The 17,027-nt window shown below is 57.9% G+C and overlaps 1 protein-coding gene across 3 annotated transcripts; it reads left to right on the top strand.

Annotated features, from left to right (window-relative positions):
• Positions 1 to 489: 489 nt before the first annotated feature.
• RAB37 (RAB37, member RAS oncogene family) lies at positions 490 to 16,263 on the top strand. 3 transcript variants are annotated; one of them, XM_030962061.1, is made up of 10 exons: positions 490 to 568; positions 6,224 to 6,334; positions 10,533 to 10,643; positions 12,636 to 12,677; positions 12,824 to 12,890; positions 12,975 to 13,027; positions 13,511 to 13,576; positions 14,324 to 14,380; positions 14,646 to 14,722; positions 14,833 to 16,263. In XM_030962061.1, exons 1-10 carry the CDS (start codon positions 509 to 511, stop codon positions 14,939 to 14,941), a joined length of 753 nt encoding a protein of 250 aa, XP_030817921.1. In that variant the 5' UTR covers positions 490 to 508; the 3' UTR covers positions 14,942 to 16,263. The 3 variants fall into 3 exon arrangements, with proteins under 3 accessions (XP_030817921.1, XP_030817920.1, XP_030817919.1); XM_030962060.1 differs by lacking the exon at positions 10,533 to 10,643; XM_030962059.1 differs by lacking the exons at positions 490 to 568; positions 6,224 to 6,334 and adding an exon at positions 8,465 to 8,578.
• The last annotated feature ends 764 nt before the right edge of the window (positions 16,264 to 17,027 follow it).

Raw genomic sequence — 17,027 nt, 5'->3', positions numbered from 1 at the left:
GGGAGGTGGGGAGGGAGCAGCGGTGGTGCGGGGAGTCCGGCGGGCTCTGCCGGCGGGGGGGACGCTCCCGCCGCCTCCCCGCCCCCGGGCGGGACCGGCCTCTCCCCGCTGCCCCCCGCCTCCTCCGGGCGGGGAACCCTGCGAGTGGCGGCGACGAGCTCCGAGCAGCGCCGTCCCGCGGGGCCGGAGCGGGCCGGGCAGTGCCGCTCCGAGCAGCGCCGTCCCGCGGGGCCGGAGCGGGCCGGGCAGTGCCGCACCGGGCAGCGCTGTCCCGCGGGGCCGGAGCGGGCCGGGCAGTGCCGCACCGGGCAGCGCTGTCCCGCGGGGCCGGAGCGGGCCGGGCAGTGCGCCGGGCAGTCCCGCGCCGGGCGGCCCCGAGCAGCGCTGTCCCGCGGGGGGCCGGGAGTGCAGGCCGGGCGCTGCCCGCGGTGCTGAGCGGGCCGGGCGCTGCCCGCGGTGCTGCAGGGGCGGCCCGGCCCGGCCCCGGCACCCCCGAGCCCCTCCGGCCATGGGGGCCCGCGCCGCCGGCCCGGGGGCGGACGGCTACAACGAGGCACTGCTGCACAAGGTAGGGATGGCGATGGGGATGGGGATGGCGATGGGGATGGCGATGGGGATGGGGGCACCCGGGAGGGGGCTGCAGAGCGGGGAGAAGGAGAAGCGCTCCTGCTTGAACTTCCCGACAAATTCCGTCCCTCTGCCTTCCTCGCTCCTCCTCTCCCGGTGGGGTCCGTCTCTCGCTCTCACCCCGGTGCGGCGGCAGCTCTGTCCCCTCTGTGGGCATGGGCAGCCTGCGGGGATTGGCCCCGGTCCCAGCACATCCCGGCCGATGGTAGGCAGGGGGCGGCAGGATTCGGCGTGTTTGGGAAGCCAGGACTGCTGGAACGGGGCCAGCCCCGCGGCACAGCCCGCAGCCGCCCTTCAGCCGCTCCCGCTGTCCTGGCAGGCTCAGGGCGGGTCGGGAGCAGCTGAACTCCGGGGCTCTGTTTGCCAGAAGCAGATTAATGAGCTGGGACTTCCCTGCTAGGAAATAGCCGTGTCCCAGAGACGTCCATTCCTGCCCTTTTTGCTTTGAAATCCTCTTTTGCAGTATTCCTGGGACTGTGTTTTTGTAACTCCTGGCACTGTGTTTTGTAACTGCAACGGCACGGAGGGTGGTGAGGCTTGGTGGTGTCCCTGCAAGACGTGGGGTGCTCAAGCTTTGCTGCAGGGACAGCAGCAGCAGGGATTTTGCTCTCTGCAGTCAGGCACTGCCCTGCACTCCTGGAGTGATGGAGGAGATGCAGATTTATCACAGATCCACCCATCATTCCTTCCTGCTGTCCTCACACTGCTTTCCTGCAGTCCCCAGTGACTGTGCAGGAACTGCCGCCCTCGGGAAAATCAGGGATGGGACAAGACAGGGGAAGGGCTAGGGTTCTGTGGATCCCTCTTCACAAATCCCAGTCTGTTCTGTATCCTGCTGTACTCAGGGCAAGGTGCCCAGCCCTTGATTAGTGGAAAAATATCAATTACTAGCAGTTCTCATTTCTGTTGCACATGGAATACATAGAACATGCCCCCAGGGATGACTTGAGAAACTTTGATTCTTTGCCAAGCCTTAACTCTCTCTTCTCCAGGAAGCAGCTGCAGCAGTTAAGGAATTACATTAGTGGAAATGAGGCTCTGGGCAGAAGGCTGCCCAGGCAAATAACCATTCCAGTCCCACATTCCCTGCTGTTTCCCTTGGTATTTTTCTGCCTCTCCCGGCTGGGCTGCTTGTCTTGCAGATACAAGGCTGCTCTCACTCCAGGGAAGTGAGGCAGCAAATACCTCACTAGATCTTGTGTCTGAGCAAGCAATCACATTTCAGATGTGTTGAAAAACCTCGAGAGAGCTTTGCAGTCTGGAGACAAGGATTAAATGATTTCTGGTTGGTGGCTAAACCCAGGTCTGGGGAGGAAATGGGCCCGGAGCTAACCAAAGCAGGAACAGCAGAGGTTTATTTTGGGCTGTTCCAGAAAAGTTTTGCTTGATACAAAATGATTAATTCTACTTTCAGGTGGTTTGACCCATTGCCAAATCATTCTTCCTGTGATTCCTGGGTCCATTAGCTGGAGCAAGACCCAAAGGCAGAGGGATGTGTTCCTTGTCTGTGGTTGATCCAAGGTGTTAACAGGGGGTTGCAAACAGGGATCTCCTGCATGATCTGAGCCAGGTTTTGTTAGATGCACAGCCCTAGAGCACACGTCTGCAGTGCTCAGATACAGCCTCTGCCAAGGCAAGGGCCCAGCCAGGCTGGCAGAGGGCTCCAGGCTCTCTCTCAAGCTGGTAAAAGTGTCTTGGCCATGGTGAAATCGTGTCTGGGCAGGTGGGACAGCCCTGAACTGTCCCTGTGGCACATAGCAGCTTCTAGCATCATCCAACTCCATCCCTGGAGTACTGCCTGGAGCTGGGGAAAGGCAGCCCAATTTTATATAAAGAGCAGGTTAAAAATGAGTCTCAGGGACTGAGAGTCTCAGCCTGAGAGGCCACAAGAGTGGAGGGGTGAGGGGCTGCAAGCAGACATGTCTTCACCCTCAGACCTGTCCCAGTGCTGTGTCCCAGTTCAGCTCTGCAGGCAGCTGTGCTGGGGGATGAACACATTTGCCACAATTTGTTGAGATAAATCCTGCTCACCTGGGCACAAACCTGTGGGTCTGGGGCTTCATCAGCTCCCTGAGAGCAGCACCAGAGCCTGCGGAGGGCACTTCTCCCTTCCCTGCATGCCCTGCCTGGGGTTTTAGCCTGCCAGGCTTCCATTAGCTATATTTAGCTCAGGCCCAGGTTGTGCATGTTTAATCTCAAAAATGAGCTGGGAAGACAACCTCAGGCTACATGCACTGTCCCAGATCTCCTCCCATTTGGCTGGCACTGGAATTGCACCCATTGCCTCCCTGTGCTGCCTTGACAGCCTTGAAACCCTCTCTTCCCTCGGCAGGTTAGACCAAAATGTCTCTTTTCCTTGCAAGTATGGGAAGTTTGAATTATTTTGCCTTGTCCCTGCAGCCCATGCTGAGCCAGCAACGATTCTGACTGGAAGTGATCAATCTACATTAGAATTAGCACCAAAACTACCTCAGGGTGTAGGGAGGGATATTTGCTTTTCCCCTAAAGCAGATCAGGCAGACAAGTCTTTTCAGGAGGGTGTTACAAGGTGCACCTGCTTTTCTTGCTTTTCTCTGGGACTGTGGGGTGGTGGAGAAATCAGGTTACCTCTGGCAAAGCACTGTTCCATCCCCACACCACCAGGCAGAGAGGATCAGCAGCACTAAAAGGAATCTTGCAACATTTTACTTAAGTTTCCCATGAAAAAACAAAAAGCAAACAAACCCACCCCCCCGCAAAAAAAACCAAAAAAAACCAAAAAAGCCCAAACTAAAAGAAAAAAACCAAAAAATAAAACAAAAAAACCCCACACCACCAAACAACCAAAAAAAACCAACCAACCAAAAAAACAAACAAAACAAACCAACAAAAAAACCACTCAAAAAAAAAAAAAAAAAAGGGAAAACCTGAGGGGGATGAGAAGGTGTGGAGTGGAGGAGGTCTGTCTGTGGCTGAGGGTGGGGGAAGAGCCAGGACAGCTATGGAACTTTGGGAAACTTTTTACTATCATGACTCAGTCATGTCCAGCCTGAGATTTCAAGGGCTAACAAGTCACATCTTCCCTACAGTGGGCTTTTTGTTCTTGTTTTTGTTTATTTGGTGACCAGCCACAGGGATTTCTACTGTGCTGTCCCTCCACAGAGCCCATGAGCTTTTCCTGCAGTCATTAGGAATATCTCTTGGCTGTTCCAGGCCAAATTTTGCTGTTATTATTAAGTCATGAAGCAATTCATGAGTTGTCTCTATTATGAATCCCATTTAAATTATTAATAGAGGAATCTGCCTTTTATACATGTTCTCTGTAAACCCTGGGCTCTGAAGGCTTTCTGGTGCTCATTCCAACCAGCTCTTCTCCCTCCATAATTCATGTTGTTCTCTGCATTAACTGCTCCCAAAGACAGCACTGCAGGGTGCACCCAGTCCTGTTGCACACCTCAGCATCAGTATTTTACCTGGAAATAGTATGTAACACCAAATTATACAGCACTGAGGTGCAGGAGCCCCATGGTAATGAATTCTTGGAGTGCTTTCCTATCCAGCTGCTCCTGGGCATATCCTTCTCTCCGCACAGGGAAAAGTTCTGGGCCCTAGGGAAGAGCCAAGGGGGGTTTGGGCAGGGAAATTTCCCCCAGGAAAGGGGTGAACCAGTTCCTCTGGCCCAGAGATTTCTGCCTCCCAACATTCCCCCAGTGCAAGCTCCCAGCTCACGCGGCTGCTCTGAATGTGCAAGTGACCTGCAAAGAGCCCAGGCAGGGAGGAGGGAGAAATCTCTGCCTGCAGAGCTGGGCACAGGTTGCTGCCTCTCAGCACACAGGTCTGTGCAGCAGCCTGCATCTGGCAGAGGTGCAGGGCTCCCTCCTACCACCAGCTCTGCTCAGAGGTCAGCTTTTCCCAGGACAGGTTCAGTGTTTGGGATGTGTTCTCCAATGTGTTCTCAGTGCTGATGCACTGAGGCAAGCACTCACTGAAGTGTATCAGTGTGAGCACGCTCCAGGCAGGTTGTGGGGGGATGCTTTATGCAAGGCAGGACGCTGATTTCCTGTCAGTCCACATCCCTGCATGGTTTGGGGTCCTCAAGCTCCTTGGCTTTTGGTTTCAACCCACTTCTTTGGGATCTGTGGGGTGCAGGAATCATGGCATCAGGTGCTGTGAAGCCCACGTGGCCTCCCAGTGTATGGAATCAGGTCTTGATCTGCTGGGCTGTTCAGGCATTTGATTAAACTTTCCTTCACACTCACCCTGTGTCACAAGGGGAAGTGCAGTGCCTGAAGTAGTGCCAGGATTGGTGTCAGCCCAGGGCACTTTGGGACAGGAGAGGGATAGGACCAGATGTGCACAGCGGCTCCCCTGCATAGTGGGGAGGTACTGAAGCACCTTCAGGCTGGAGTCGAAGGACTGAGGTGTTGCAGGATGGAGCAAGGCTGCTGGAGCTGCACAAACACAAACCAAACAGGGGTAAAACAGATGCAGCCAAGTGTAGCAGAGGTGGATGCAGAGGGTGGGGAGGTTTATTCCCAGCACCTCACTGCCTCATCCCTGCAGCCTCAGGGGTGACAGGCGACCAGTAACAGAGGGGACACTCATGTTTGCCAGAACTGCAGCTTCAGGAACACCCCTGTCCTGAAAGACAAAACCCAAAGCACTTCTAAGCCAGAAGGCTGGTAGCAGAGTGTTTATTTTAATTTGTGTCCTGTGAAAGGGTTGAAAGTGCCTCAGTTTCCTGAAAGGAGGAGAATGTTTGCCAGTGGCTCTGTGAACAAAAGCCAGATACCAGCAGAGGGAAGGGAGGGGTTCTGTTTGCACTGCAGGTCTCCCTTAGGTCAGGGATTTTGAGGGACACGGGTAGGAGCAGAAGGGAAGATGAGCTCCCCAGGGGTACCAGGGCCATGGGCTGGCAGTGTGGGAGCTGCTTAGGAGGTGACAGCTCTGACACCAGCACAGCTCCCTTGTCCCTTCTGCTCAGGGATGGGAGCAGTCTGGGGTTTCCCAGGGAGGCTGGAGAGGCAAAGGGACCCCATGATTTCAAACCCATCACTTTGCCAGGAGGGAGTGCTGTGGGTCCATGACATTAAGGCAGCACAAAGGCAGCCCAGTGACCCGGTGAGGTTGTGTGGCTGTGGCAGCAGCTGTGTGCAGCAGCTGCAGGAGATGCTCTCTTGACTAAACAGTTTTGGACTTGATCCAGTGACTCCAAAGTCCTCCCAAAGAGGTTTTCCAGCAGGCCTGTGTGAGCCAAGGCCGCTTCTGCCTGGCAGCTTCCTGAGCTGGGGTAGGAGCTTCTGTCCTGCTCGCTCTCCATGACAGGCTGTGCTTTACTTTCCCTCCCATCTTTCCTCTCTTGGACAGGGTGCAGTGGGTTTCAGGCTGAAGCTCATCCCAGAGAACATTTCATTAATTACAGAGATGGACAAAGGGGTGGAAATTCCTCTCTGGGCAAGTGGCAGAACCAAATGTGACAGATCCAGGGGCTGGGTGGGTCCTTCTTGATCCTGCTGCATTTGCCGCCACATTACCCAGCACACCTACCCAAATGTCTGGCTCTCAGCTCCCCCATCACCTGCACCTGCACTGATGCCTCTTTATCTGTTCCTTGCAGACGATCCTGGTTGGAGACAGTGGCGTGGGGAAGACATCACTGCTGGTCCAGTTTGACCAGGGCAAGTTCATTCCGGGCTCCTTCTCTGCCACCGTGGGCATTGGGTTTACGGTAAGAGCCCGGTCCCTGGTCCCTGGGCTGTGCACTCGCCCTTGGGGAGCAGCTTTATCTGGGGAATCAGAATCTATGAATCTGTGGTAAGCACAAAGAATTGGATACTTTGCTTTGGTGCTGCTGGATGAGGAGTTTGGGCTGGCTGTGAGCTTCTTGGCATGCTTTGGACTGCTGGGAGGGATGAAGGATGGGTAAAGCTCCATATTCCAAATCCCTTGGTGGGGCTGTGTCCAAGTGCAGCCTTGTGTTTCACACACAGAAAGCTTCCTTTGGAGCTGCCCTGCTCTGCCAGGGAGATGCCAGCCTGTGTCCTGCCTGTGTCCAGCCCGGGGCCCTGGCAGATGGTGACAGTGCTGGGAAAAGCACTCGGCTGCCATCCAGAGCTATTTGCAGAGCTGCCGTGGGGTCTCAAGTGGCTCTGATGTGTGTGTCCCCTCTCCTGGGCGAGCTCAGGACAGGGACAGTGCTTGGGACCTTACTCCAGAGAGACTGTCATCCCTTCAGCATTGTGACAAAGCTGGAACTCAGCAAGGGGCTGGTACCTACGGGGGTGCGATTACCCACAGGAATTTTCTTTTTAGTCCAGGCCAAAGAAGCAGGAAAATGTGGCCCCAGTGGGGATGGTCTGGGGCCAAGCAGCCCAGGCATCCGCAGCCAAGGTGCCTCTGCTGAGGGGCCTGAGCCATGGGCAGACAGAGGAGTCTCAGCCACACCACTGATCTCTGCCAGCTCCCGGCTGCCTTGTTTCTCTGGCAGCAAATGCCAGTGTGTGGAAGTGATGCTCAGCCAGGCGTTTTTCCTGCCCAGCACGGTTTTCCATATCCTTCCAGCCCCCTCCCTCTCTTGCTGCAGGGAAGCTCAGCCACTTCCAGGAGCTCCAAGCTACCAGCCTCCAGCTCTGGTCACTTTCCTGGCCAAAGAGTACACATAAACTATAAATCCCCTGGCTGGGTCTGAGCGCAGTTACAGGACTGGAAATACAGGTTCTATTTCCCAGGGGGCAGAGGAGGGCTTGACTGGTGCAGGAGGTGGATGCCATTCCAGAGGGCATCTCTGTCACTGGACCTCCTGCAGCCACGTGTGGCCTTGACCACAGCACTGGAGCCCTGCACCCCTGGATCCCAGTGGTGTGAGCAGGGATGGAGGCTGCCCTGAGATTAGCCCTGATGTGGGAGAGATGATGAGATGAGATGAGATGAGATGAGATGAGATGAGATGAGATGAGATGAGATGAGATGAGATGAGATGAGATGAGATGAGATGAGATGATGAGATATTCCAGGGAAAATAGACTGGGGAGGGTTCAAGGCTCCTATACATGAACCTGTAAGGCTGAAGACCTTGACCAGCTGTAGTTCATGGACTTATATGAGGTTTTACGGGGTGGGGTTTTGGGTAACACAACATCCCTCTCCAGGGAATTCTCCCACATTCCCATGCTTGGGCTTTTCCTAAATGGAGTGCAGTATGAGCTGGGCCCCAATGGCTGGTGGAGGATGCAGGGGGCTGCGAGCAGCCAGGGGGAGCGGGAGGCCTGGCAGCCATCCCGGGTGAGAGGCGGGCGCCGGGGAACCGGCTCGGCTCAGCTCGCGGCTTCCGGCGAACGGCTCCCTCCGGCTCCCGGCTGCTCACCCGGGCCCAGCTCAGCGCCGCTGGGGCTGCAGCAGAGGGGGCAAACCCCCCACCCTGGGGTGGGCTGGGGGCTGGGAGTGGGAGCTGCCGTCCCCGCTGTCCCAGGGTGGGATTTGGCAGCGCCGGGGTCTCCATCCCCGCACTGTGAGGGACGGGGTGACTGCTCATGTGCGGGCTGAGCAGTTCCTCCTCTCCCCACGCCCGTGCCCGGAGGGACGTGCCGGGGCTCTGCCCGCTGTCCCGCGCAGCCAAGCCGGCAGCAAAGCCCAGCACCGCGGGGGCCCCGCTGCGGGGGTGCAGTGGGGCAGGTTCCCCCTCTTCAGCCTCCTCCTCCTCACCCCGTGCCCGGGCTGGGCAGCGAGGCGGCCGGGGCACGGTCTCGGGGGTGGCATCGGCCGGGGAGGAGGAGGAGGAAGAGGAGGAGGAGGGCGGGTGGGGCCGCAGCTCCCGCAGGTGCCGCGGCGCCGGGACTCGGCGGCTCCGCTCGGACTCGGCATGGGCGGCCCCGATGGGGCGGCGGGGAGCGAGACCCCGGAGGGGAGCGGGGAACCCCCGAAGAGCAGCGGGGATCCCCCGGCGCTGCCCCGCGATTACCAACTGTCCGGCAAGGTGGGAGGCGGCGCGGGGGGAGCAGGGACGGACCCTCCGAGCTCTGCCAGAGGGGAAGGTTTGGGTTCACCCCCCGGCTTGGGGGAGACCCGGAGGGGTTTAGGGTTTAGGAAGGGTCCCGAGGGCCACCCGCTTCCTCCGCTGCTGCGATCGCGCCCAGGAAGCGGCCGCGGAACGGGGAAGAAGGCGAGGGAGGCGGCAGCCGCAGCTGATCCCCCCAGCCCTTCTCTGCCCCGGGAGCCCCCGATGCAGCAGGTGCCGGGATTGGGGTTCTCCTCCCCGGGAGGTGGAGATGGGGCGTCCCTGTCCCGAGGGTGCCGTCTGTGCCCCGGGGTGTCCCTGCCCGGCCGTGGCACAGGAGGGACCAGCGGCCGGAGCAGGACTTTGGGGGGCTCCCGGGGGAAGAGGAGCGTGGCCGAACTCTGCCCCCCGAAAACCCGTCAGACCTTTTCCAGGGCAAGGGGCTCCTGCCAGCCCCAGAGTGCCCCCCATGGCACAGGGCAGGGGGAGCAGGACCCCATCCAGGCCATCGCAGCACCCCAAGGGCTCCAGGGTGGGAACAGCGTTTCAGCCCTGGATCCAGCCCAGGGCCCCCTTCACCCACACTGCAGCATGCCACTTGTGAACGTCTCTGCACCCCTGCCAGGCCTTGGGGCAGGGGGGAGCCCTCTTTCCTGAGTGCCCCCCTCTTCCCCACCCCTGCCCAGGCAAGGGTTGCCCCAGGAAGCACATTCCTTATCCGGGCAGCTCAGGGGAAGCACGGGACTGATGAATCTTATACCCCCAAAACTTAATTTACAGCCCCAGGCTGAGCCCAGCGCTGACGGTGTCAGCCCAGACACCCCCTGCTGCCTCACTGAGCCAGTTCCAAAGTGGTCCTGCATGCTGTCACCTTCTCTAAACTGCTTTTATTCCTTTGCCTTTATCCTCCCCTCTCTGACTCCTCTTCGTAGGGGGCAATTTCCATGGTTGAGGGGGAAAAACAGTTTTCAGCTTGGTCTAGAGTGAGGTGGAGGCAGAACTGAGCAGTGTCCTCAGCTCTCCCCAAGTCCTGGGGAAGGATTTGGCCAGCAAAGTGGTAGCAGGAGGCAGAGCATTTCCAGCCACCAGCTTTGGCATTTGCTGTGCCATCCCTGTGGAAGGTGGCCATGGCCCACGGTGTTTGCCTGCCCCAGGGGCAGCAGGGCTGCAGAAGTTTACTTTGCAAGCTCCAGCATCCTGTCAGGTGGGCATGCAGGGATGGACCTTCCTGCTGAAGTCCTGCTCACTGATATTTTTCATAAGGGTGAAAAATGATGCAGTCAGGTTAATGATTGCTGGGCAGGAACAGGTTGCTGCAGGAAGGCAGAAAGAACACAGCGCTGGGAAAGGCTGTGCTTATGGAGCCCAGCGTTGGTCTTGGCTGCTCCCTGCCTGAGTCCAGTGGTGCTGGAGTGGCTGGAGAGCCTGGGCTGATCCTGTTTGCTTAGCAGGAGGGGAAAGGCACCGTGTTTGCTTTGGTGTCTGCAGCAGGCACCAACAGGGAGGGAGTCCCGGACACGCAGGGTTTGCCCAAGCCATGCATCAGCCCTTGGGCTGGGCACACCCGGGTCAGGGGCAAGGCGTGGGTGTCTCTGCGCATTTGGGAGCTGTGGCTGGCTCCCTAGGAGCCTGCTGGGCTGGGACATGGCCAGGGCCTGGCTAGGAGATATCTCTTCTTGCTGCAGTACTTGCTTTCACACCAGCTCTCCCCCTTTTTCATGGCTGGGGGCTGCCCTGGTGCCCTGGGGCACTGCTTGGCCGCAGCCTCAGGGGTCCCACCCACACCCGGCTCCCACGGGGCTTTCCAGACACATCGGGACCAGCCCTGGGAGAGAAACGAAGGGAGAGAAGGAACTGGGGAGGGCTCAGCACCAGTCAGGGGTGCTGCTCCCTCCCTGTCCTGCTGACATCTCTCCCTGCGCCCATCTTGCAGGTGATGTTACTTGGAGACTCAGGCGTGGGGAAAACCTGCTTCCTGCTCCAGTTCAAAGAGGGGGCCTTTCTCTCCGGGACGTTCATTGCCACCGTGGGCATAGATTTCCGGGTGAGACCACCACAGCTGCCAGCCCCTTGCCCCCCTCCACCTGCACCTCGGCCAGGACAGGGTGCAGGGCAGGGAGAATGGGGGTTTCCAGCCTCTGTACCCCCAGTTATCTTTCAACCAGCTGCAGGTTCTTGCTGGAACTCTTCCACCCCTACCTGGGAGAGCAGTAACAGACAGAAGAGCCCGCTGGTACTGTTGCCTCTTACCTTTAAATCAGCAAAAAGTCTAGGTTTAACCCATCCCAGCTGTGTTCATGGCCTGGGGGTGTGTGCTGGGCAGCCAGTACGCTCCACCATGCAGGCCAAAGCCAACAGCTGGGGGGGACAAACGCAGATTGCTGTAATTTCATGCCTTGAAAGGGCTGAAACGGGCTGTTTAAACCCCCACACTGCTGTCTGCTCACCAGATTTCAGCTGCAGGATCTTTCTAAGGGTGTCCAGGGAGGCACAGCTGTTTGCAGCACAGGGCAGAGCAGGAAGGAAGTCACGGGGGTGTCCCCGGGCAGGGCTGTGCCCGCAGCCCCCACACGTGTCAAGTGCGGTCAGAGCTTCCTCTGCCCCCGCAGCTGCAGCTGCTCCTGTTTGCTGCCACTTCTGCTGTGTTTGGCTTTTGGTGGAACTGGGGGCTTGGTGAGCAGGGGCTGGGGGAGAGAGATGGCTGTGGGTTTGGTTTGAAGAGGCCACGAGGCCTTTCCTTATGATAAAGTCATGAAAAGAGGAAAATCTGCTGTGTCCCACTGCTGGGCTCGGTGCAACAACCCAGAGGTGTTGCCAGCCCGTAGGTGCCTGCTCTGCCTCGTGCAAGCATCCCCTCCAGCAGCTCATGGCTCACTGCTCTAGGTAATCTCCAGAGTCTCCTAGGGCATGTTTTTGTTTTTTCCAGCCCATTTGCTCAAATGCTGTCATCACCACATGGGCTGAATTTCCATTTCAAACAATTCCAGGCAACCAAATTATTTATAGGGGTCTTCTCTTTCCAGGCTCCAAGTATGATTCTTTAAGTCTTAAAATAGCTTTTCGGTAGTTTTTGCTTTTCTTTTTTCTGGCCTCTGGAGAGAAGCCCCTGTGCTTCTGAGATGAGAATAGCGATTGCTTAAGCCTCAATAGCTGCCTTCCCAGCTCAGCTGGAAATGCTTCTTTCCTTTCCTGGTCCCAGCCCAGCCTGGCTGCAAACCTGACCCAGGAGATTTCCTCCTGTTATGCTGGATACAGCTGTGTGCTACATGCAGCCCCTCCAGCTCAGTGTTTTCTACCTCCTTTAAGAATCAAGCAAGGCTCCACCAGCAAGTAAGCCTGAGCAGGATATCCAGCATCACCCAGTGTGCATGCCCAGGCAGTTTGTAGCATCCAAAACCCTTAAATTACTGCAAACAGACTAAATTTTTAGTGCAGCAGTGGTTCCTGAGCACATGGAGCTGAAGAGTCCTGTCAGAAAGAGCAGGGCAAACATATGGTGAGCAAACAAAAAAGCACACCAACCTGTTATTAATAAATGCAAAATTATGTGTGGTTCATCCATGCTTCCCCACTTCCACAGCTCTGCCAGCTTCCCGGGGGCTGCTGCAATCCCAGAGCTTCCCAGCAGGAGCCAGAGCAGGTCGGTGTTCCTGGGACTTGCTGGGCAGCCAAGGTCATTGCCTGACTCATTAGGCACTTGGGAGCCAAGGACAGGGATTCTGGCTGTAGGAGATGAACGAGGCACTGGATCCAAGGCAGGCTGGGATCTTGCTGTCTCCTCTCCATTGATTCTGCTCTTCACTCTGCCTCGAGGTGTTGCTGCTCTGGGATGTCCCCGTAGCTGCCAAGCAATCAGGATCACAGTTTGTAGCAATGAGGCTTTGATGTCCAGGCCCACAGGCAGCCTTGCTTCTTTCCAGTGGCCCAGGGAGAGCAGCTGAGGGGCTGTGGAATGCCAGCTCAGTGCCAGGGCTGGCTGGCACATGCACCAGGACATGCTTTGGGCTGATAAACCTGCTCTCCTTGTCTTCTGCAGAACAAAGTGGTGGCCGTGGATGGTGTGAAGGTGAAGTTGCAGGTGAGCTTTGGGAGGGGGGAAGAAATTTCCAGATGGAAACCCACCTCAGGCTGAGCATGGTGGTCTGGCAGGGCTGGGAGCCACAGGAGCAGACCCAGCTCGGGGAGGTTGCTCTCCCTGCTCTCACCAGGGCAGTTTCTCGGCAGATCTGGGACACAGCAGGACAGGAGCGCTTCCGCAGCGTCACCCACGCCTACTACCGGGATGCCCAAGGTGAGTTTCGGGTCCAGCAGGGATGGGAGACCATCCAGAGCACATTCCTGCAGTGTAGCAATGCCTCTGCCTCTTCCCCTCCAGCCCTGCTCCTGCTCTACGACATCACCAGCAAGATGTCCTTCGACAACATCCGCGTGAGTCCCACCGAGGGCTGGGGGGGTTTCTCCCCAGGGCCGGGCAGCGCGGGCGCCCTGCTTGGCTGCCCGGCTGTTTGGGGCAGCTGGGAGCCTGCTCTGCCCGTAAGCACTGGCTGTTCTGGCCAGAGCCAGCCAGCTGGGAGCTCATCCCAGGGCACCTGGCTGGGTGCTGCATGGCTGGGTGAGTTTTGTTTAAGGACACGGTGAATGCCTGAGGGAGAAAACGTGGTTTGGGAAGGATGTGAACTACAGCTTGGGCTGTAGCAAGGAGACGGGGCGTTTTCAGGACTGCTCATCTGTGATGCTGGGATAATTCCTGTGCCAAGAAAAGTCATTATCCCTGTCCTTGTGGGGGAGAGATGGGGGTGCTGAGGGGATGCGAGGGCTGACAGGGAAGGCAGGGGGGTACTGAGGGGTGGGGGGCTGAGTTGGGAGGGACAGGAGTACCCCTCACCCCGACACAGTCCTGCTGCCCTACAGGCCTGGCTGACAGAGATCCATGAGTACGCCCAGAAGGACGTGGTCATCATGTTGCTGGGCAATAAGGTGTGTGCAGGGTCCCCGTCCACCCTGGGGTTTGCTGTGCTGTGTGTGCCCCTGCCATCCCCATGGCTGTGCAGGGATGGGGCTCTGCCTGCACCCTCCGCCGGGCTCTGCTTCTTTCTGGGCCCAGCCAAGCGCAGAGGTGGTTCCTCTGTCCCCGGCGTGGCTCCTCTGTCCCAAATGTCCCCGGGGCTTGGGGGCTCGGGGAGGGCAGTGTTCCCGGTAGCCAGCGGGTGGCAGCACGAGCCTGAGGCTCCAGGTACGGGATGCTCCTCGAATGGGATGCTTTGGTATGGGATGCCCACCCAGGCCTGGATGCACCCCTGGACCTCAGGTAGCTCCAAGCCCTAGAGGCCCAACAAGGTCCCAGATTCTCTCCAGGAGCCAAAGATGCTGCTGGGTGCCCAGTGCCCAGCTGGATTTCCCCTTGGGACTGGACGTCCCCTAGATCCTGGATGACGCTGGGTGCTTGATGCCCAGCAGGGTCCCAGAGCCTCCCTGGATCCTGGATGCTCTCAGGTACTGTCCCAGGTCCTCAGTGTCCCCAGGTCACAGGTTCCCCCTGATATCCTCAGTGCCACCAGGTCCCAGATGCTCCACAGATCCCAGATTCTCTGGGCAGTGGATACTTCTGGGTCCATGCTGCCCCTCGTTCCTGTCAGCCCCCTGAACACCCACACTGCTGGTTTGCCAGATGCCCCAGGGTGCCAGCTGCTCTGGTGTGTGGGGACATTTTCCTTCCCTTGGCAGGCTGATGTGAGCAGCGAGAGAGCTGTGAGGACAGAGGATGGAGCATCACTGGCCAGGGTGAGTTGTGCTACGGTCTGACCCAACTTAAGCCCCCCCAGACAATTTCAGGTCACTCAGGGTTCCCATGCAGCCGTGCCATCCCCTCTGAGTGCCCAGACCTGCCTGGCTCTTGCAGGGCAACACAGCAGTCACTTGCATGCAAAACCTGGGGCAAGGCACGGAGGGGGTGACCCTCAAGCCTTGTCCAGGCTACAGGGGTGATTCAGAAGGCCAGGAGGGCATCTTGGGGATTGCCACGGATGGGGTCGTGCTGCTCTTGCAGGAGTACGGAGTGCCTTTCATGGAGACAAGTGCCAAGACAGGCATGAACGTGGAGCTGGCCTTCCTGGCCATTGCCAAGTGAGTGCCTGGGGCCAGGGCGCTGAACAAGGAAGGTGTCCCCTGCAGCCCCACCACCTCCCACGCCCCAGCACAGTGTGGGAGGGGGTAACACAGCCTCACCCCTCTAGGGAGCTGAAGCAGCGCGCGGTGCAGCCGCTGGATGAGCCCCACTTCCAGATCCACGATTACATCACAGAGTCACAGAAGAAGAAATCCAGCTGCTGTGCCTTCTCCTGAGGGTGGCCCAGAGGAGCTGGCAGGCCTGGGGGCCCAGGTGTGAAGCAGAGTGGGGCCCTATGCTGCCCTCAAGCACCAGAGGGAACCAAGCTCTGACAAGCCAAGGTGGATGGCACAGTACAGTGGAGCAGAGTGCATGAGGAGGGCCCTTGTCCTGGTGCCAGGATTCAGATCCTGCTGCCCTGCAGAGCGATGACCTCTGTGCCATCGTGGGAATCACTATGGTGTGGTGACTGCCAGCCTGACCAGCAAGCCATGGTGATCCATCACCTCCACCACATGAGCAGGGTGCAGGACACAGCCACACACCTCACTGAGAGACTTGGAGCAGCTGGAGGAGCTGTGCCATGGATGAACCCCCCTGCAGGTCCCAGTCCTGTCCTCCCTTGCAGCTATTCCTGCTCACAGTGCTGCTGTTGTCCAGCTGGAAGGGCCTGGTCCAGCCCCCATGTCCCTGGTGCTGCCAGGCTCTGGCTTCCCTCCCAAGGAACCTCAGCTCTGTCCCCCCAGGCTGCCCCACACCCCAATGGCCACGCTCGGCTGGGGCTCCTCATTTCTGCAGTTGCTGCCAATGGCTTTTATCCTCCTGCCACCATAAATGCAATGATGTCCCCATTGTATCCTGGCTCTGCTCTAGGGAAGGGCTGGGATGGGGAAGGGTCCAGCCAAACCTGCTCCCTGCCCACACAGCTGGTGTGAGAAATAAAATTCCCCTGGGAGCATCCAAGCAATGCCTGGGACACTTCTTGTACACACAGCAATTTGGAAAAACTTTGCTTCCCCCATGTTGTAGCCACAGAAATTAGACAATTTTTTTTAACAAGAAAAGGCTTTTTCATTTCAATGCCTCCAGACTGAACCATCTCCAACCTCATGCAGGAGATGCCCATGATGGCATCAGCTGGGGTGATGCTTCAGCCCTGCTGCCTCCCAGGCCAGGCTGGGTTTCTCTCCTGTCACTGTCCATATAATACACCTATGCCTTCCTGCTGCTGGCAAATAGCAGCTGGAACCCACTTTCAGGCATCTTTCAGCCAGCAAACTGCTCTGTTGGGCACTGGTGGGGCTCAGGGACATCCCTGGTGCTCAGCCCAGCTCTGTTGCTCCCTCGAGCACACTGTCCACTCCCCTGAGCAGTCAGATGGTGAATATTTGGTTGTGTAACTGAAGCACTGATGCAGAGAGCAGCTGTGGAGGGTATGGCACTGCACATAGGAGTCAGGGACTGTCCAGCACATCTGTCCCCATCAGCATCTTCTCTGGCTCTGCACCTGACTGCTTGTGTCTTACCTGCCCCAGTGCCTCCTTCACCTCTGCTCTGCCCCTGGGTCTCTCTTTGCAAGTTTACAGATTAAAGCTGAGTATTTTTTGAGGCTTTGCATCTGCCTGATTGTTTATTGCGTGAGAAATCCCTGCCCTGGGTCTGCAACGTGGGAGGCTGCTGCACACAGGCGCTGCGGAGCGGCTGGCCCGGGGGCCCTGGGAGCAGCCGTGAGGAGGGGGGAGCACCCACAGCCCCTTCCTCCCTGCCTTGCTGCGGGGGGGGCTTGCATTGCACATTTCAGACAGACCAAAGGTGAGAGGGGAAGAGTAAACATGGCCTGTTAAATTAAAACCAACCTCCTCCCCTGCTGTTCTCATGGTGCGGAGTCCAGCATTCCCCAAATAACTCCGTCTTCCCACCAATGGCATTGCTGCGGCCGCTTGGCTGATGCCTGCAAAAAAATGCTGGATGGCTTCAACACAAACAGACATTGGCTCTTTTCTCTTTCCCCCCTCCTGCCTGAGCTCCTTTAACTTCTCTCCAAGATGCAAAGGGCAGGAGGAGGCAGCTGGAGCGCGACGGTCCTGCCTGTGCCCTGCCATCCCGCAGGCACTATCGGACCCAAAAGCAGCTTTCGCTGTTTCCTTTGCTGCTGCCTTTCTTCCTTATCTCGGTCCCGTGCTCAAACCAGCCCTGCTGGAGCTGGGTTTTGTTTCCTGCGCAGGGTACCCAAGATGTGCTCTGCATCTGCCCTTCCAAAAAGTTCGCTTGTAGGGCTGTGCTGCTCACAGCCCCCTTACCAAGGGGGCGGCTGTGCTGCGG

Source organism: Camarhynchus parvulus, chromosome 18, assembly GCF_901933205.1.
Source record: "Camarhynchus parvulus chromosome 18, STF_HiC, whole genome shotgun sequence".
Taxonomy (NCBI): domain Eukaryota; kingdom Metazoa; phylum Chordata; class Aves; order Passeriformes; family Thraupidae; genus Camarhynchus; species Camarhynchus parvulus.
Note: the sequence above shows the minus strand (reverse complement) of the source record. Positions and strands in the feature narration are given on the sequence as shown.

Excerpts from the sequence above, each read along its gene's own strand:
- RAB37 (XM_030962061.1), top strand. The coding sequence starts at position 509 with ATGGGGGCCCGCGCCGCCGGCCCGGGGGCGGACGGCTACAACGAGGCA. Across the intron at positions 12,678-12,823 it reads GTGTGAAGGTGAAGTTGCAG|ATCTGGGACACAGCAGGACA; the intron begins GTGAGCTTTGGG and ends GTTTCTCGGCAG. Across the intron at positions 14,381-14,645 it reads ATGGAGCATCACTGGCCAGG|GAGTACGGAGTGCCTTTCAT; the intron begins GTGAGTTGTGCT and ends CTGCTCTTGCAG.